This window comes from Zonotrichia leucophrys, chromosome 5 (genome assembly GCF_028769735.1).
Source record: "Zonotrichia leucophrys gambelii isolate GWCS_2022_RI chromosome 5, RI_Zleu_2.0, whole genome shotgun sequence".
Classification (NCBI taxonomy): Eukaryota; Metazoa; Chordata; class Aves; order Passeriformes; family Passerellidae; genus Zonotrichia; species Zonotrichia leucophrys.
Genome location: NC_088175.1, coordinates 29423571 through 29442397, shown reverse-complemented (window position 1 = coordinate 29442397; position 18827 = coordinate 29423571). Strand labels below are relative to the sequence as shown.

The window sequence follows — 18827 nt, the reverse complement described above, 5'->3', positions numbered from 1 at the left end:
AGCTGCTAAAAGCACTGCTGAACTTGTGCAGTAGAACTTGTTAACAATGGCACAGAAGTGGAACAAGTATATTGATTTTTCCCCACCCAAAACCTGGTACTTCATGCTGAATCTTACTTTTGCTTCTTCTTAAAATTTGACCACATGCATCCTTTAAAAAGCAGAGTTGCAGATCTGTTCTTTCTATGGAAAAGGAATTGTGATGTCTGATTTTGTGGAATCTGACTGTTTCTCAGCCACATGGCATGCAATTCACTAAGGAATGTTGGCTGCAGGAATACAAAAGAATATGACAACAACATAGAAGAAAAACTGGAGTGGGTCAAAGCAGTCTGGGGTGAGACTTGAACGTGAGTCGATAATGTCTTGCTAGCACAGCAAATATGTAATGCAGCCTATCATATATCAGAAATAATTATCTGAAATATTGCTTCTGCTCTGGGTTGTGCAGGAAGGCCATAGCTACAGAACTGTCCTGCTTTCAGCACTGCACTCCAATAAACATGTAAACCACCTGGAAGAAATCTAGAGGAGAATGAGTAGAACAAGCAAGGAGCCAGAAAACTTGCTGAGTGTAAGAAATCTTGATGGAAGGTGAAAGATCAGTCCTAGAGAAGAGCCTTTCACAAACATAATGACTTACTGCAAAGACAGAGACTAACTTTTTGATAATATCTGCTGTAGCTGAAACAAGAAGTAATTAGTTTTAATCACTGCAAAGGAGACAAAGCTGTAGTAAGAACTCTCTTTTCATCTATGAAGGCAATGATATTCTGTCATAGGAGGCTTTTGAGAACAGGTTAGATAAACTAAACTCAGGAGCAGTTTAATTTGAGATGACCTAATTGCCTTAAGGTAATGGGGTGATGTACATGCTCTCTTGAGGATCTTTTCAAGTCCTATTTTCAGAGCTGGTACTTCCTCAGATTTATGGTATGAGATGACATGGCTTGGTTTGGCTTGCTCATCATGATAGAGCTGTGAAGTCCCTGCAGGGCCTTTGTGTTTATACTGCTGATGAGTGAAAAGGAGAGATCTTATCTTTTATTAGACAGCCATCTTTCATTAGTGAAGTGAGTCCATCTGACATCACAAAGATGTAAACATCTGGGATCCCTAGAGCTCCACATCAGTCTGAAGACTAATAACAGGTGAAGTGGGACATGGCTGTCCCAGAACACAGAAAATAAGAAAGATGTCTCTCAACAACAGCATATGTCTTAGAAGGAGATTCATTGCTTGAGAAGAAAAATGGAGCTCATTTTATAATCAGAACCAGTACTGATGCTACTGTGGGGTTCTTCATTTTTCTGTTGATTTGAATTTTGACTGTGTGTTGTGGTTTAACCCCAGCCAGCAGCCAAGCCTCATGCAGCCGCTTGCTCACTCCCTCACCAGTGGATCAGGGAGTGAATTGGAAGGGTAAAAGGTAGAAAACCCCTGGACTGAGATAAAGACAGTTTAACAGGGAAGAAAGCAGAAGCTGTTCACAGAAGCAGAGCAAAACAGGGAATTAACTGAGGGCTTCCCTTGGGCAGGCAGGTGCTCAGCCATCTCCAGAAGGGATGGGGCCCCATCACATGCAGCGGTGACTTGGGAAGACAAACACCATCACTCCAAATGCACCCCCGCTTCCTCTTTCTTTTCCCAACTTTATATACTGAGCATGATGTCACATGGTTTGGAATGTCCCTTTGGTCAGCTGGGGTCACCTGCCCTTGGCTGTGTCCCCTTCCAACCTCCCATGCACCCCCAGCTTCCTCACCAGTGTGGCTGTACAAAAAGCAGAAAAGGTCTTGGCTCTGTGTAAGCCCTGCTCAGCAGTAACAAAAACATCTCTATATCATCAACCCTGTGTTCAGCACAGATCCAAAACACATCCCCATACCAACCACTATGAAGAAAATTAACTTGACCCCAGCTAAAACCAACACACTGTGGATGTGGTAAGTTTCAGGATGTTCCAAACTGAGAGTGCTGTATTCCCAACCCCTCATCTGAGAGTCAAGCTGTGCAGTTACCTGTAAACTGCAGATTCAGCCTCTATTCCTCTGTACAGCTTTTGGTCTTCTGCCATATGGAAATAATTTTCCACACATCAGTCAAATCTCCCAGACTGACAGCCTGTTGAACAGCAACTTGAGCTTGCCAGGCTGAGTTGATAACTTGAGTTTGGGTTGCTGTGACGTGCTGGTTTGGTGATGCTCAAGGCAAGGTTTTCTCTTGCTCAGCTCTTCCATTTTGCTGGGCCACTAACAAAGTAACTATTTTTCTATGTTCATATGGAAGCCCTGTGTGACACAACAGCAGGCAGGATTGCCTGCCACAAACATTAAGAAATGAAAACCTGAGCCATTCTGAGCTCCAAAAGAACCTTATGGGCTTTTACCGTTTATTTGCTGATGTTTAGAGTCCTTAATACTGAGGTTTTAAAGGGCATTTAGAAAGAGAGACTTCAGGGTGACAGTGTAGACCAAGCACCAAAGAGTGGGATAGTCAAAACCCATGAGGGTTGTTAGCAGTGGGGGTGTGCCAGTCAGCTGTCAGCCCTGGCTTTGTGACACCGCCCTACAGCTTGGGGAGCTGATGTGAGGGCCCAGCCTCTGGACCATGAAAGGGTCACACATCTGTTCTGCTCAGCTGAGGCCAAGCACATTGTTTTTGTGAGCACCCGGCCTCATCCCCCATATCTTGCTCAGGTAGAGGCCATCCAAAGGACCCCATGAAAGGGCTGGCATCTTGGCTTGTGTCCTTGGGCTCATATGCTCTCCCTGAGTTAATGCTCAGAGCCTGCCAAGAGGCAGCTGAGCCTCAAAGACAACCTACTGAATTCAGCAACTGTTAGTTTGGATCTAATTCAGCCCCAACAAAATGCAGGAGACCACCTCTGAGTGAGGAATATGCCATTTGTATGTGGCCATTTCTCTAACCAGAAGTTTGTAGGAGGTAGTATGAAACAGCTTGGGGTTTATCTGCTGCCAAAAGTTTTGCTGCAATCCTGTACTGCTGCTGTGTGAAGTGGAGGAAGCCTGCAGAGGCTGTAGCTCTATCACCTGCTCTTTTCAGGGAGCCAAAAAACATGGTCCATCCTGCACATGGCTTTCCCCTGAGGCTGTTACAGGCCATGCTAAGCTGCTTTCTTTGGGCTGCCATTACAAAATAACACTGACAGCTAGACTGGCTGGCAACCATCCATTGTTGGTTAAATGAAAATCCTTTGTTCCCAACTGTAAATTCCCCACCTGTCTTTGCTAAGCAAAGTCAGAGAAACGGTCCATCTGTTTCATCCTGGATTATCTGAATATGTACTTTTCTTTTGTGGCCATTAAAACACACTTGAAATTTAGTATCACGTGCTAAGCAACATTTAGAACATGAGTCAAAGGTGCTGGTGCAGGAAGAACCAGGTGCAACTACATCTGAGTTTGGGCCGCTGCTGAAGCAGAAGCATTGACAGCAATAGCTCCCCCTACCAAACTGGAACAGCAGCCTGCTTTTATGGACAACTTTGGTATAAGGGCTGGAAATCGAAGTTATCAGGAAAATATCAGCCTTGGAAAAAAAAGCTGTCATTTGCTTTGTTTCAGGGCTCAGAAGAACTCTGTCCCCAAAACCATAATGAACATGGCTTACTATTTCCAGCTAATATAGCTCTTAAAATGATGGCCCTGTTATCCCTGTTCCCCCAGCCCTGATGGTGCTGTCATGTGTTAAGAAATACATCAGAATAAGGCATTTGGGCTGTCTCTTGGTTCACAATATTGAAAGCAGCACAAAGGCAAAAGAAAGGGATCAGGATTTAAAGGTCCAGCAGACAGCCACTCCCAAGGTCTCCTCCTTTTGTCCTCAGGGTGATACTGTCCTCACTCCTCCTTCTTCTGCCTCCAGAATCAGAGCTATGGTACGGTCTGGTTACCCAGATGTCCAAATCCTACTGGGGTCAACTCTATCTTTTCATTTTTCTGCCACATTCTGTTTTTCTGTTTCCTCTTCCATTTCACTCCTTGTGTCTCCCATTCTAAAAACCCCTCTTCTGCCCTGGAGTCAGAGCTTATGCCAGGTCCTTCGGACTTTCAGGTATGGGTACGTATCTATGTCTCTTTCTCCTCTGTTCCTTCTCCCATCTAAACTGTCCTTTGAGATACTCTCATTCTGCTTTCTTGCTCAAACAGGATCCCAGACTCCAAACTGCATGTGCTTTTATTGATTTGTCAGGAGAGTTTTCACTCAGGCTGGCTTTCATATTCCATGAAGCTCTTGCTTCCCTTGGAATACCTTCTCCTTCCTCTCTCTCCATGGGGAGCATGTGTAAGTCACTATGTTCACAGCAGATTCATGGCCAGAGAAAAGCCTGCAGAACTGGGAACTGGTAACAGCAATAATTGGTAACCAAGCATTTGCCCTGCTCTCATTTCAAGAGAGTCAAGTAGTTGGGAAGAACACGTCAGAACTGGTTGAAGTAGAGTAGGTCCTGCTGTGAGATGGACTGGGCAGCAGGATGTGGTCAGGTTCAGCTTTGCCTGGTACATTTCTCCCCCTAGGGCTGCACCCCACGACACCCTTGTGCACCCACCCACATGCACATTCACATATGCAGAGACTGAGGAGCGCCTCCATAAATGTTGGAAAAAAATCACTGGTTGAGATGATTTAGTATTAAATATCACTTCTGTTATTAGTAACCAGGTATTTCTTTTTGTTTTGAAATTATTTTTTTCTTGGCAGAATTCTTTATAGAAAGCTGTTCTGTCATCTTCAGTGCTCATATTTTACATTTTAGATGTCAATACTACATGAAGTTAACACCAAATCTTTGCAGTAGTGAGGTAAACTGGGTCTAATACCAAAAATGTACAGTTTCAGATTAATCACAGTTTTGATTTGAAGCTCTGACAATAGACAAGAGGATATATGCTCATATGCTTCTGTTAGCTCAGCTCTGAGGAGAAAATAGTACAATGCAGAGAGTACATGGGTGATTCACCCTCCCTCTGAGCTCATCTGCCATCTCCTCTGTAGGCTCTGGAGCACAACAGGGAGCTCTCTGAGTGCCTTGTGGATGAATTTACTGTGATCCCGGGCATTCTGCACCTGGGCACATGGAATCACTGAAGATCTGGTGGCAGTGCTTGTGTGAGAATTTGTGTTGACCCCAAAGCCCCAGCCAAATTCCTCTTCTTATTTCCTGATGCCCTTGCCAGTTCCACCTGGCTGCATTACAAATTATTTCCTAACCAGTGATGGGGAGCTGCCAGAGGTAGCTACCAGCTGGCACAGGCTCATGTTCCCCCCAGGCAAAATGTGGTGAAGGGGAGCCCTGTGGAAGGAAAAGCTGTGGAAGTAGGTTTTGCAGAGCTGCTGCTGTGTATAAGACTTGGCTGGCAGTAAAGGAAAAAAGGAGGCTGTGGTAGGGCCTGTGAAGCCTCTCTTGGAGAGCAGCCTCATTCACCACAGCCATGGCTGAATATTGTCAAATATGCCCCCTTGTCTGTCATGTCACAACAGGTGCTTTCCAAAGGACAAGGAGTGAGCATGAAGGTAGAGTAAGACGGTAATTTCCTGGGCACTACACTGTCCGTTTATTTCCTGATTTCAACCACAACTGCCACTGGAAAGAGTTTCTGTAGGCACAGTTCTCTGGGCTGAACAGTTTGAGGTGGCCTGTGCTGTGACAGGGGGAGCACCTGTCTCTGGGAAGCAAAGGAGAGGGAAGGTTTTTCCTTCCCTACATCTGTGGACCACTTATATGCCCTTCCATCTCACAAGCTGCTAGCTGCCTCAAAGTTACATACTGCCACGGGTTTCTTCTTATGCTTTTATCATAAATGCTTGAATTTACCTTCCTTGAGTTGCAGCTGTGGGAGGAGCCAGTACAGTGCCTTGTCTTTTCATCACTTTCACTGAGGCAGCATGAAGCTGTTGTTGTCAGGGGGAGGGTGGTACAGCCTGCAGCACCTAGGAACTCCTCAAGAACAATCTCTGGAATCCACTTCTTACCAGCTGCAGCAATCTTAGTAATTGGTTATGAAAATATGTGGACAGTATTAAGAAACGTGATCATTTACTGCACCCTCCCAAGCATCCCACCTGGGGGGCATGTTAGCTCACCCCTCTTCCTCCTTATTTAAGTCACTCCTGCCCAAGCCTTTAAATTACTGTGCAGATCAAGAAATTTCACCATAGAAACTTGGGAAGAGCATCACTGTCATTCAGGGTGCAGGAGGAAAGGTGAATAAACAACCATAGAAGATGGATAGCCAGCAGGACCTGTGTGATTTTAGTTTGATTTCACCTTCACCCAGTGTATACCCTCCCCTTTCCCTCCTCCTGCTCCTAGGAAAAAAGCAGATCAAAAGGGTGTCATCACGGGACTGAGCGTAAAGAAAACAGTGCAGATAAACCCTCTGGAGATGTGATGTGAGGCATGAGAACACAGCCACTCCTGGGCCTACTCAGTGTATTTTGGGGAAAGCATTTACGCACATGAGGCTTGCAGAGGAATTCTGGGGAAGCTATGGAGATGCACAGCTAAAGGGGTTGCTCTGCACTCAAGACCCTCCTTTTCATCTTAGAGGCCCCTGGATTTCACTAGTAAGCAAGGATATCCAGACCTTTGTTTCCCATCCATTCCAGAAACTAGTCATATCCTCTCCCTAGTTTAAACAAAGATTTCTCCACCCCGTTCAAACCACCTTTACCAACAGCAATTGCTAGCGCATATTTGGAAAACTTCCACAGCCAGCATCTGTTTGTCCTCTCCTTGCACTTTCAAAAATGATTGTGCAGCAGGAAGGAAGCCTCCCCCTCTTTTGCCCCCTCCATGTGGAAAAATCACATCTAATCTTGCTGTCTTTTTTCCCTGCTGTGCATCCTGCCAAAACTGGGTGCTGTTATGAACTGCAAATAGTGTGTCTAAGCCTTTGGTCAGTTTTTTTCTAGTTCAGTTATCATTCTGCCCACGAACCTGGGTTTGGCTCATATTTTGCATCCCGTGATCATCTCATCCCTGTCCTTTCACCCTCAGTTCCTGCTTGCTGTCCTACTGCTCTGCCTGGCGCCTGCCATTTTGTTCCTGCTGTTTTACCATGAGATGGATGAATGGGCTCACTTCTCATTGCACTGAGGACATTTTGGCCCTGCTGGATATAGGTTGGGGTGTGTGTTCATTCCCCTGTGTACTGCATGTTGACATACAGATTCGCCACCTGGCTGAGCTAAAGCTTTATTTACTTTTTTCGGGTTCCAGGATGTGTATTTTCCCATTGCTACTTGACTGCTCTGGAGAAACATACCATCAACTTGTAGTGGACACGGCTGCCTCCAACAGTGCGTCTCCAACTCCCTACAACAAGGTCTGTGTAACTTGGGTAGAATTGGGTGGCCTCTGCCCACACCTCCACATCTGGCTGCTAAGGACCACTCACTGGAAAAGGTGTGTCCATAATTCTCTCAAACTCAGTGTCACTGCATGAAGCAGTCCCCGACTCTGTTCCCTCTTTGGTGACTTAGTTCTTCCAGCCTCTGGTGTGAGTGTCACTGTTTACAGGTGTATGTAAGGACAACAGTCTTCTGAAAGAAAACAGGGTTTTGTATAGCACCTGAAGGCTCTCTGAAATATTTTTCTTATGCACATTCAAAAACTTCCCTCTTTTCTCTACCCTTTGCAGTGCTCCTGGAGGTAAAGATGCTTAAAACTGAGGAGACTGGAGCCTGCTGTGCCCTTTTTATATTACTATATACATGGCACTGATGCAGTGACAGTACGTCAGTGAAGCCATTGTGAGGGCTAAAATTGTTCCCAGACAAAATGACAGTCATGGCCGTACATCTCCAGTGGCTGGAGAATGCCCTTGCTCTTACATTAAGGTCATGAGTAACAAGCCTGTCTCTGCTTGCATGAGCTTTCCTGGGGCAGAGACTGTTTGCGTAGGTGGTGTCCTCTTCTGCATTGCCTGCAGGATGAATCCTCATTTCACTCCTAGTGAAGAGACACATGCAGCTGCAGGATGAACTGTCATCAGCAATATGAAGTAGGGAAGAGTGACCTCTATTTGAATATTTTGTGTGCTGTGATATATTTAGGAGATAGAAGACTGCATGTGCCTGAGAACCAGAATCTTACTAACGCAGTACTAGGTACATCTTACAGGCACCCAAGCACAGTTGGCTGTCCTGGCTGCTAGGGCACACCGTTGACTTATATTCAATTTGCCTTTTCTCTTGATGTTTCTCTAACAACTCCCTTGAATTTTGGCTGGAGAAAAATGTGGCCAGATACCACAGCTGGAATGTGAGATGCCATAGCCAACTGTCTGCAGATACCAGGTCTGCTGGAGCCAAAGCACACGGCACTTGGCCAAACTTTGTTTAGCTCTGTTTCAGTTTCTGTGTTTCAGCTGAGGGCCAAGTGAAATAACTCTGGCTACACTCACTTGACACTGACCACCATGGGATGAAACCACTCATGTCTATCCTGCAACTGGGAACATGTCCCTATGGGCCACTGCTGGGGCAAGTCACGCTGAGAATGTTTGTGGCACTTACTGATCTCATTATTGGCAGTTTCAGAAAAGGGCCTGTGAGCAAAGGAGAAAGAGCTCTCAGAGAAGATCAAACTGCTGGAGAAGGTCTAAACAGGCCCTCTGGACTGCCAAATAGGCTCCAAAGCTGTTGGTCCTGCCCTGTTGTCAGCACCACATTCTCCTACAAAAGAAAAAAACAGGACACAGGAACAACCAACACAAGGTGGGAGAATCAAGACCTCAATCCAATGTACTAATAATACTTTGCACTGTACATCACTGTACTGTTACTTACAAACATTAACTGATACATCCTCACAACACCCCTGCGAGGTAGGGAAGTATTATTATCCCTAGTGTACAGATAGGGAAACCGAGGCACCAAGAGGCTAAAAGTGACTTGCCCAAGATCACATGGCAAGGCATTGGTAGAGCCAAGGTAAGAATGGAGACATCCCTTGTTCCCCACCCATGCTGACCCCTCCCTAGATAATGTTGCCTGTCTGGACATGGGGAACCGAAGAGGTTCCTTTGAAAAGCAATGCCCAGACTTTTTGCCTATGAATAATTTTTATTTGCCTTTAATGAATTATTTCACAGTTTTTCCCTCACACTGTACACCATGCTTTCACAGTCCATTCAGCGCTCTGTGGTGGCCCACAGCCTTCTCCTCTGGCACTGGGACAGCTCTGCAGGGGGTTCATAGGGTGCTCTGTGCTTTCATAAAGAGGATGTTTAGAAACAGTTTTCACTGACACTAGACTGGGAGCATGTGAGCTCTCACTGGAGACCAATAACACACACTGGAGAAGCAGGCAGAGGGAACTGATGGTAAAAAGGCATTTGCTGTTCCCTGTGGAATGACCAGCGGCTCTCTTGGTTTCTTAGCTCTTCCAAGCTCCAGTGATCATTCAGAGCAGAAACCCTCTGTCTCCAACTTGCCTGGTCAGGAAGTTGTTGTTCTGGGGGTTGCTTCCCTAATAGGTAATAGGCAGTCAGTTCAGGACCAGGCAGGTCCCCCAGCATTGCCTACTCCAGGTGTGTGACACTGTCTGGGAACAAGGCTGGCTGTAGTTGTTGTGCTCTTTTGCCACGGGGAAGGGGTATTACCATGGTTGGCAAGCAGCCGTATCCAGCGTCCAAGTCTCTTTCATTTCAAAACTGGTATTCAATGAAGAGCAAGGGAGAGTGGATGGATGAGGAGATGAGGATGAGGCAGAGCAAATGGGAAAATCCACCAAATGAGCTTCTAGGAAGGAAATGTTCCCCCTTGGGCACTTCAGCTGAAGTGGCTTCATTTTCACAAGGTTTCCTTCTCTCTCTGGGAACATCTGCTGAGCTTCATCTCTGTCAGCTGGATGTATCGTATGACATTGGTATCTGCAGGGAAAGAACACACAGAGGTATGGTGGTTACACAGTTCCCTGTGGCAGACAGACAGAATGCACCCTCATCCCTGGTACATCACAGGGGAGCAGCACGGCTCCAGCGCTGTGTGCTGGAACAGCACCAGTTGGAAGGGGCACTGAACCAAACCCAGAACCTTTGGGTTTGGAGAGCGTGGTCTGATTTTACTCACCATCCCTTCTGCTCACATTATTGCCTCAGCTAGTTTTTACTTTCTCTCTGATGTCAGCACAGTTGAACTCACACAGCTGAAACTATCCAGGTCATCCTTTCCTGTATTTGTGGAATGACACACCTCTATTGGCTTCTCTTCCTGCAGTACCTGCATGCAAGCCCCTAAAGGCATTTTGTGTACGGTTATGCTCTGCCTTTTCACTCTCCCACTCTGTTTACAGCCTATTCTACTATTTTCACATTTTCCCATGTTGAATAGAATTGGGAAGAGCATCCTTCACATTGACTTGTACCCCTTCTTCCCTTAAATTTTCTGCTTGGATGTCCTTCCACCATGACACTCTTTCTACAATTTTTTCATATGCTATATGCTGCATACTGCCTTGTCTGTCTTGTCTTATGAAGTTCCTAGAGGTACAGAACAACTGATCCATCCTAGTAGAAAGCTATGGTATCTCAGCAGTGTGAAGGTGATAAGCTGAGCCTTGTTGTTCCTTCCAGAATTTCAGAGCATCAACACACCACACAGACTATGTGAGTTTGGCTTTATCTCCTGGCCTGAGCCCTAGGGGAACCTGATTCACACTGAATCACAGGTTGATCTAAATGAGTACATGTCTCCAGACAGAGCTAATGATTCTGCAGTCATGGTCAATTCTCTCTTTAACTCTTTAAGCTCTTTACGCTGATTTCTATAATGAGGAAAACTTCACACATTCATGGCACCCACAAAATGGCAAAAGCCATGCAGTATACCAGAAGCAAGCAAGTAAAACCACAGCCACTTTCACTTCTGTATTAAAAAATGGTTCTTTGCTCAGAGCCTTGCTCTGACAGCCAGCCAGGGTCACCTTGGTCCCTGAAGTTATTAGATCCTCAGACACCAATCAGAAGTGCAATGCAGTCCAATCAGGGGACAATCTCATCTCCTCCTCATTCAAACTGCAATGTGTTCCACACCAGCTAGGGAAATGAGAAGTGCTTCAGCTTTCAAAGTGATGAACAAATTATTGGGAACATGTCCAGCAACAGTGAGGGTGGGTATTGCACCCCCCAAAGCAGTTGTGGGTGCAAAGCTTCCTTTAAAGATGAGGACATCTCTGTTGTGCCCTCTGCCAATGCTGGATCAGTGCCAGACAGATCAATTTCCTGCCACACAGAGCTATCCACAAACATGCCACAGGGCATTTGTGGGCCATGGCTATGCTGTTGTGACTTCTCAAGTTGTCTCTGGTGAGGTGGATCTCCCTGCTGAGTCTTCTGCAGGTTCAACTACATCATCCTAGGCACTCCAGAGGGTGGGATTTGATGACTAAGCTCCTGGACCCATTTGGGAAATTTTTAATGAGTTAAGAATTCTGCTGTTGCTTCTGTCAACAAGGATGCACCAGCATCCTGGCCTGTTTATGCATTAGCACTTCTTACCAGCCCAGCAAATTTTAAAGCAGTTTTTTAAAAAACACAACTATTTCAGCTCTGCAGCCTCCTGGAATGAAGACATTCAGTTGAGGTGGTAGTCCTGAATTTTAGGCTTAAAATGAAATGAGTGCAATTGGCTGACTTAAAATGAAATGAGTGCAGGGCAGGACACACAGCCTGAGCAGGGTCCTGCCATGCTGCCTGCATCTCACTGTGACCTCTGCTCTGTGCTCTTCTAGGCTCTGATGGGCTGTGCTCTGTACACATCCCCACTGCCGAGGTACACGCTTGGAATGCCTGCCTGGTGCAGGTGAGAATGGATAACTGTGGGCATGTCAGGAGATCCCACCTGCCTGGGCCTGCAGGGACTCGGCGTCTCACTGAGGGGGCAGAGGTGGGCTCGTAATTGGGAAAAGCTGCCAGCCTCCTTTGGCTTTCAGGTAACATAGTGACTGCTGATGGCACAGCTTCACTCACCTGGGAGATTTCGACATGCCTGGGAAGTCATGGGCAAAATAATTTGTAGCCTGACAGAGAGTGGGAGACGCTCCCATTGCAAGCTATTTATAGATCTCTCAGGCTGGTTTTGGCATGTTTTACTTCCTTTGTGAGGGCCATTATTTTACCAAGGAAGAATAATGAGAATAGCACTCTATTTCCAGGAGTGGAGCCCTGTCTTTGTCAAGTTTTTTCTACCAAATACTATTGCACCATACTAGTTCTGCCTGCAGAAGTATTTGAAAGTTATGTGGAAATGTTAATGAGAAGACAGATCCACTGATCTCTCAGTGCAGAAAAAGTGATCCTCATTGGCTGATATGGAAATAGGTAAGAACAATTCAGATAAGGGGTCACACCCATGCAAAGAGGTACTGCTAGAGTTCCAACAGGAATGTGTTCCCTGGCTCTTAGGACTGTGCCTGTGTCTCTCTGCAGAGTGGCCTAATGCTATTTTAAAGGTCATTTCTGCTTCCCCTACAGCTTCAGAGCCCAGTTGCCTATCTGCTGTGCAGACACCATGGTCTGGGTTCTGTTCCCAGGATTTCTGAGTTGCAGGGGTGCAGGAAGGCAGTGCCTGCGTGCACAGCACAAAAAACATCTGGTCCAGGCAGCCCGCGGGATGTCTGAACATGGGGTCCCAGCACAGGGACAGCAGGGACCCCTGTTTGACATTACCAGGCCATTTCCAGCTGATGGTCTGGTCTCAATCCCAGTCAGTCCCTGCCCTGACAATGCAGCCCCACTGGGAGAGGGCTGAACAAGGCTTGCAGCAAGGTGCATTTTTGGCTGCCTGTGCTGCCCCAACTTCTGGACACAGAGCTCATGGAGGGTCTGTGCATGCTCTACATGACTTAACAGCAGCTTCCCTCTTCCTTAGTAGGAGGATTATACAACTATCTCGTGTTATTTCAATCTGCTTTTGTGATTTTTGTTTGGAGGTGGCACAAGAAATCAGGCCAAATCCAACCTTCCTTCACCCTGGGCAGATAGTGAATAGCCATAAGGGATCTGCTGTGCTGACAGCCCTTTAGAAAACTAAACCCCTTTGCTAACTAATTCCTCTTTATCATTCAAAAGCTCTCTCATCAAAGAGAGTAACTGCCAGTGATTTGTGCCAAAAACATTCCTTATTAGAAAAAAAAAAGAACACACAGAACATGACTGCAATAATAACTAGTGAGCCTGGTGAAACCTCTGATAAAGGAAAACAATCACACTTTGGAGATGGAGACATTTAAAGTATAGACACTGACTTATTCCAGGTCACATAATAATTCTTGATAGTGCTACCTAATTCCTATTACTGCATTTTAACAGCCACATCCTTTCTTACTGTACATATTCAATTCTTTCCCCCTGAATGCCCTTCAAGTTTTCCATAATCATAAATAAAACAGTGGAACAACAGCATTGAATGGTCTACAAATAACAGGAAAGAGTGTGATGCAGAGCTGAAGGCCAGAACTGGGTTTTGTATACATTAAGGGCCTTTAGGGACACTTTTTGGTATTTTTTGTAGCAAGTAGTATTTGAAGTTATTGCTGTTGAATAAATTAGTATTTATTTCAAGAAGCAACAAGGAATACCAAATAAATAGTATCACGAGGAGGGGGGTGGTAAGAGAGCACAGAAACATATTTAAGAAATGGAAGCTAAGCTGTTCAGCTAAAAGAAATTTTTCACATCTGAATCTAGTCAAAACTTCAAGGTTAGGATAACTTCTTTTCCACTGACTACTTTTCTCTTGCATATGCTTCTCCATTTCCTGGTTCTGGCAAGGGCTGAAAGCAGAAGGGCACACTGTAAACTAAAATAGGCTAAACTGAGCTTTGAAACACATTTGCTCTGGGAGTGTGGGGTGCACAGCTGTGCTGTCAGACTGCCCGGAGCCCATGGCCAAGCACAGCAGATGGGACCAAGCACCCTTAGGGGAGGTGGAAGAGGAAGGAGATGCCAGCACACTCCCAAGCACACCCTCCCTGATGGTCCTCCAGGGCACAGCCACTGCAGGAGCCCTGCAGGGCCAGTGCCTGTAAGACATCAAGCACAGGCAGCTCCAACAGCCTCCCTTCCCTCCTCTAGTTCAATGAGTATCAGTTCCACCATGCTCCAGGACCCAGGCTTGCCCCTCTTTCCCACCCAGTTTTCACTTGTCTCAGATTCATATGAAGAGCTGCTCTGTAGGATTTTCTTTGCACATGACTTCCATTTTACTTTCTTGAAATCCTTTAATTTTGAGTTCTACAAAATTCCTTTCTATTTAAAACCACAGTGTTGTTTTATCTCCCTATGATTTCTGAAAAATAAAAGCATCATCTCTGCCTCACCCTCATCTCTGGCCTTTCACCCACCTTCTGAGACTGGGCAGGGTAGCATGGAGATGGTTGCTCTGGCAAGGCTCAGTTGTTTGAATATATAATTTCATTACTGTCCCCAAATGAACTGTATGGTTTTAACAGATGGATGACAGATACTTAACAAGGAATTGGCTGATTTCATGGCAGAAGCTGAAGCATCCTGATGAAGCTTTGTGGGTAAATGTCTGTCTCCTTGATCAAAGCAGAATACTAACCCTTTACTGAGATGGCAGAAGGATGTCTACTAAGGGTGACAAATAGTCTCCTGGCATTGCGAAGGGGAAAAAGCTTTTTCTCAAAGAGTAAGAAAATGTAATGGTTGGGGTACACTCTTTCCCTGCCCTGCTTTCTTCAAAAATAAGTTAGTGTGGAGAAGAGAGGCAGGATCCCCTCCACACCCTCAGCATTCCAGCAATACTGTCTTCTTCCAGGTCATGCTGCAGTCTTGGCAGCAGCTAATCTTTGGGCACTGTGACCTTGCTGCACTGCCCACGAGTGCTTGAAGGGGAGGACATACAGTGAGTCATACATGCTCATCCCTGTGGAAATCAACGCAATCAAGTCAGGGACAGATACATCTCATGGAAAGAAATACAAAAGCACTCAGAGCAAAGCCACATCCCTGCTCCCTTCCCCATACCTGTGGGCTGGCGGGATCTTGCTTCTTTCAGGTAGTAGAGGGCCTTGTTGAAGTCACCCAGGTGGTAAAATGCCACTCCCGATCGATAGAGCGCCTTGAAGTTCTCGCCTTCCTTCTGCAGCACTTTGAGGCAGTACTCCTTGACCCGTTCATAATTCACCAGCTCGGCCTGGAGCAGGCAGGCTGCAAGGGCATGGGGAGGATGACAGACAGACAGGAAAATATTAGTGCTGGAGTTTCCCCTGCTCTTGCAATGTGCACGGGAGAGCAGCTTAGGTGAGGGAAATGACTCAGCCCCGTGATTCAGAAAGGGATTGTTTGCCAAACTCGATTGTTCGTAATTTAAATACCAATGCTTCTATTTTTGGCATTGCAAAGCAAAGGGATTGTGTTTACTCCCGGGAGATACACAGGCACATGAAACACTGGGGAGAAGAGGGAGAACATAAACACCCCTCCACAGCTCTGGAATGCCACACAGTCTTGTGGCAGTGGCTGGCTTTATTTGTTGCGAAATCGCTTCCCGGACTGAGCGCTGGAGCTCTGAAAAGTACAAAAAGGTGGACTAACAATTATCCGACAATGAGGAAAGGGGGATAAATTGGATCAGATTTCGTATTTGGCTTAATCCAAGACTCTTAGGTATAAAAATAATATGTAATTGCCTTTTATCCAAGAGATTCTGTACAGAGTTTTGCTATAGGAAATGACAAGGGGTTCTGCCCTGCTGGAATGTGCTGTCAGCAAACCAGAGACACCTGAAGTTGTAGTACAGGGAACAAATGTGCTATGCTGCCTGCTTTCTGCTAAGCACTGCACTGCACAAGTTCATTCCCAGAGGTGAGTTCTGCTGACTTCCTGAAGGAAAAGGCAAACAGTAAATAAACAATATGTTGAGAGTTCTGTGTGCTGAAGGACAATTGTTGCATAAATGTCTAGGAGCTGAAGAAAGTGCCCATTGTGAGTTTCCCACAACTAGAAGTGATATAAAGGGGAAGATCCCTGAGCCACGCTTTACAGCCATGCTCATGGCTTTCTGTAGTGCCCACTCCAGTGGGCTAAATCTCATACAGGTGACCTGAGCATTATGAATAGCTTGGGGAACACTGACAAGAATGGGACATGATGCAGTCACAGTTCCAGGGAAATAAAGTTGTGCTGCAACATAAGCCCATCTAGTGCTGCAATCCAAGGCACCTTGGAGAATAACACAATTTGGGGAAGGAAGGCAGAATGCCACTGCAAGGATCAGTTCAGAGGCTGGCAGTGTCAAGTGCCAGGGCATGGGGAGAAATTTCCCATCACAGGTGGTGTTACTCAGTGTGTCTCTGGCAAGGAGGAGACTCAGTGCTCCTGGAAATCCAAGTCATCACAGGTCAGGTGTCACCAATGAACAGCCAGACTTAATTTCTTGCATGGTAAATGCAGCTGAGAGGATATGGTACTGGGTCAGAAATGTGATGCACTTCTTCATCCCCTTTTCCCACACCCCTGTAGTAAGCCCTACAACCCTTTTTGTATCACACTTTACTTCATGAGAAGGAGGCTGGCTAGATGACCTCCTGAGATTCTTCCAACCTAAATTAGTCCAAATCTATGATTACTTAATGTGGACAAAATACATTTCTAACCCAAATACACCTTCAAAACTTAAACAGCTTACTGGGAACAATCATACACAGGCTTCTACCACCAGAGCACTGATGCTAGAGACGGATTTAACAAGGACTGCAGAACTAGTCCCACTGCAGGTACATTAAGTGACAGAGCCATTACTAACAAGAGCTTTGTCCTATTTGCTTTAATAATGGAATGTCAATATATAATCTAACACCTCCTGCCATTATGCGCATAGGTATTTTGAAAGGTTCTGATTTGTTATTTGATTGCCAGTTAAAAACCACATATATTTCTAAAACCTTAATGGTATTTCCTTATCCAGAGTTTGTCCCTTCCTATTTGTCACACATTGATTTTTCTCATTCTGTTTCTAATGGAGCTTGAAATGACTGTGCCTTATTTTTCTTTATTTTTTAAAGCTATTGAAAAGATGGCTGTGTAAATTTACTGCTGGCTTCACTGCCCCGGAAACAGGATTGCTTTGTTTATCTGCTGACCAGTAACATGTACAGCGGTGGCAGTAGCTTTCTGCACACTGCCAATCTGAGCCAGCTTTTCACGTTCTGCCTTTCAGAGCTACTAGGGGGTGGATCTCAGTTTCTCTGTTCATTTGCTACTTGGTATTTCCAGTGAGAGTCACAGAAATGACTCTGGGAAAAATGACAGGTGGTCTATTAACCTGTATTAACTCAGTAATTCCATACTGTACTTGCTTCATATATTCATTGAAAAGAGAAGAAAAACTTTCCCACATCCTGCTATTTCATAAACCCAAATGGGTTTCCAAATATCCAGCTGGGTTCTTTCTGTGACTCATACTCACAGTAAAGCTTCTGCAGGGCATCCCCGCTAACTATGCACGTGGCGGGGAGAAGTCAGCACCACATGGCCAGCAGGAGAGACGTGTGTTTATCTGAACAAACAGAGCAGATGGATGTGCAGGAAGCAGTTCTGCTGGAAGAGCTGGCCACTTGGAGAGCCACTGTTGGAAGCGGCTGTTGGAAATGAACCTGAGGGGAGTATCTCCCTTATAAATATTTAGACATGCGTGCTTCCAGTTCTTGGTGGCCTGAAATGATCTTAATCTACTGTGGTCCAACGAAAATACTGAGGTTGTTAGTAATTCGGCTTTCAGAAATGAAGGAGACGTGGAATCTTTGTACTTCTTACCTAATTCAGTCAGGGGAGAATTGTTTTGAAAATGTGTTGTTTTCCTAAACAGATGTGTAACTCTGGCTGGGAGTGTGTCTTTACCATATCAAACAACTTATCACACTCCTTCTAATTTCATATTAGGCCCTTCGTGAATGCCTCTGAGGAACAGAGCTCACTCAGAGAGACCAAATCTAGAGGTTTATCCAGATCATCCTCCTGCTGTCTTGAAACTGAATGGGCTTGATCCTACACAGCACCACTTCTAGTAACTCTCTGGTGATTGAAGGGTGCTCTTTACTTGCAGAGGCCAACTATAGTTGCCCATTTCCCGCAGGTCTTGTTGTCATTGTAATTCAGCACCTGGGGATTACATCTCAGAAAGGTTGCTTACCCTGCTTCCAGCAGCGTGCGACAGTTATCCATCATATTTGGTTATCATTCTCAATTTGGCAGCTAATTCATTGTGTCAGCTTAAGCAATTAGTAATTCTTAACTTTTAAGCCTATGTATGTCACATAGTGATGAAGAACCCCCATCTGCTGTAAAATAAAATCAAATCAAATAAAAGCCATCTTGAAACTACTGGGTAATGTGCCTTGGGAACAGGGAGAAGGTTAATGCTATTAGCTCCAGAGGAGGGGCCCTGTCCATCACACTTCCCAACTGACTGCTGATGTTTAAGCAAGGAAATAGAAAATGTGGCTGTTTTTCTTCACAAGAGTAATGTTAAAACTAGATTTGTACATTTTAATTAGTGGATTCAAATGCAGCCAGTTCCATTTTAGAGGTGCAGTACAGATCTGGTACCAGTAAATAAGTGAGCTACTTTGTATAGCCCTGTTCAGCACAAGGTTGAGCAAAACCAAAGATTAAAGCACCTGGAGAGCCAAAATACATCTACACCTTTAACATTTACCAGCAGCTGTGGTGAGCAATGATGGGAAGTTGTAACTAAAATCCTGGCAGTTCAGGGGTTTGGATTCTAGTTTATTCCACCTTGAAATAATTTTGAATTTCAGAGTATCTTTCCGG

At 45.3% G+C, this 18827-nt stretch overlaps 1 protein-coding gene across 1 annotated transcript in view; it reads right to left on the bottom strand.

Moving 5' to 3' along the window:
- Window positions 1–8746: 8746 nt before the first annotated feature.
- TTC9 (tetratricopeptide repeat domain 9) overlaps window positions 8747–18827 on the bottom strand; it is a 28348-nt gene continuing 18267 nt past the window's right edge. Inside the window, exons 2-3 of the mRNA XM_064713788.1 lie at window positions 15021–15203; window positions 8747–9902 (exon numbers count right to left, since the gene is read on the bottom strand). Of these exons, the coding sequence (XP_064569858.1) occupies window positions 9823–9902; window positions 15021–15203 (263 nt within the window). The 3' untranslated portion in view covers window positions 8747–9822. The remainder of the gene's footprint in view (window positions 9903–15020; window positions 15204–18827) is intronic.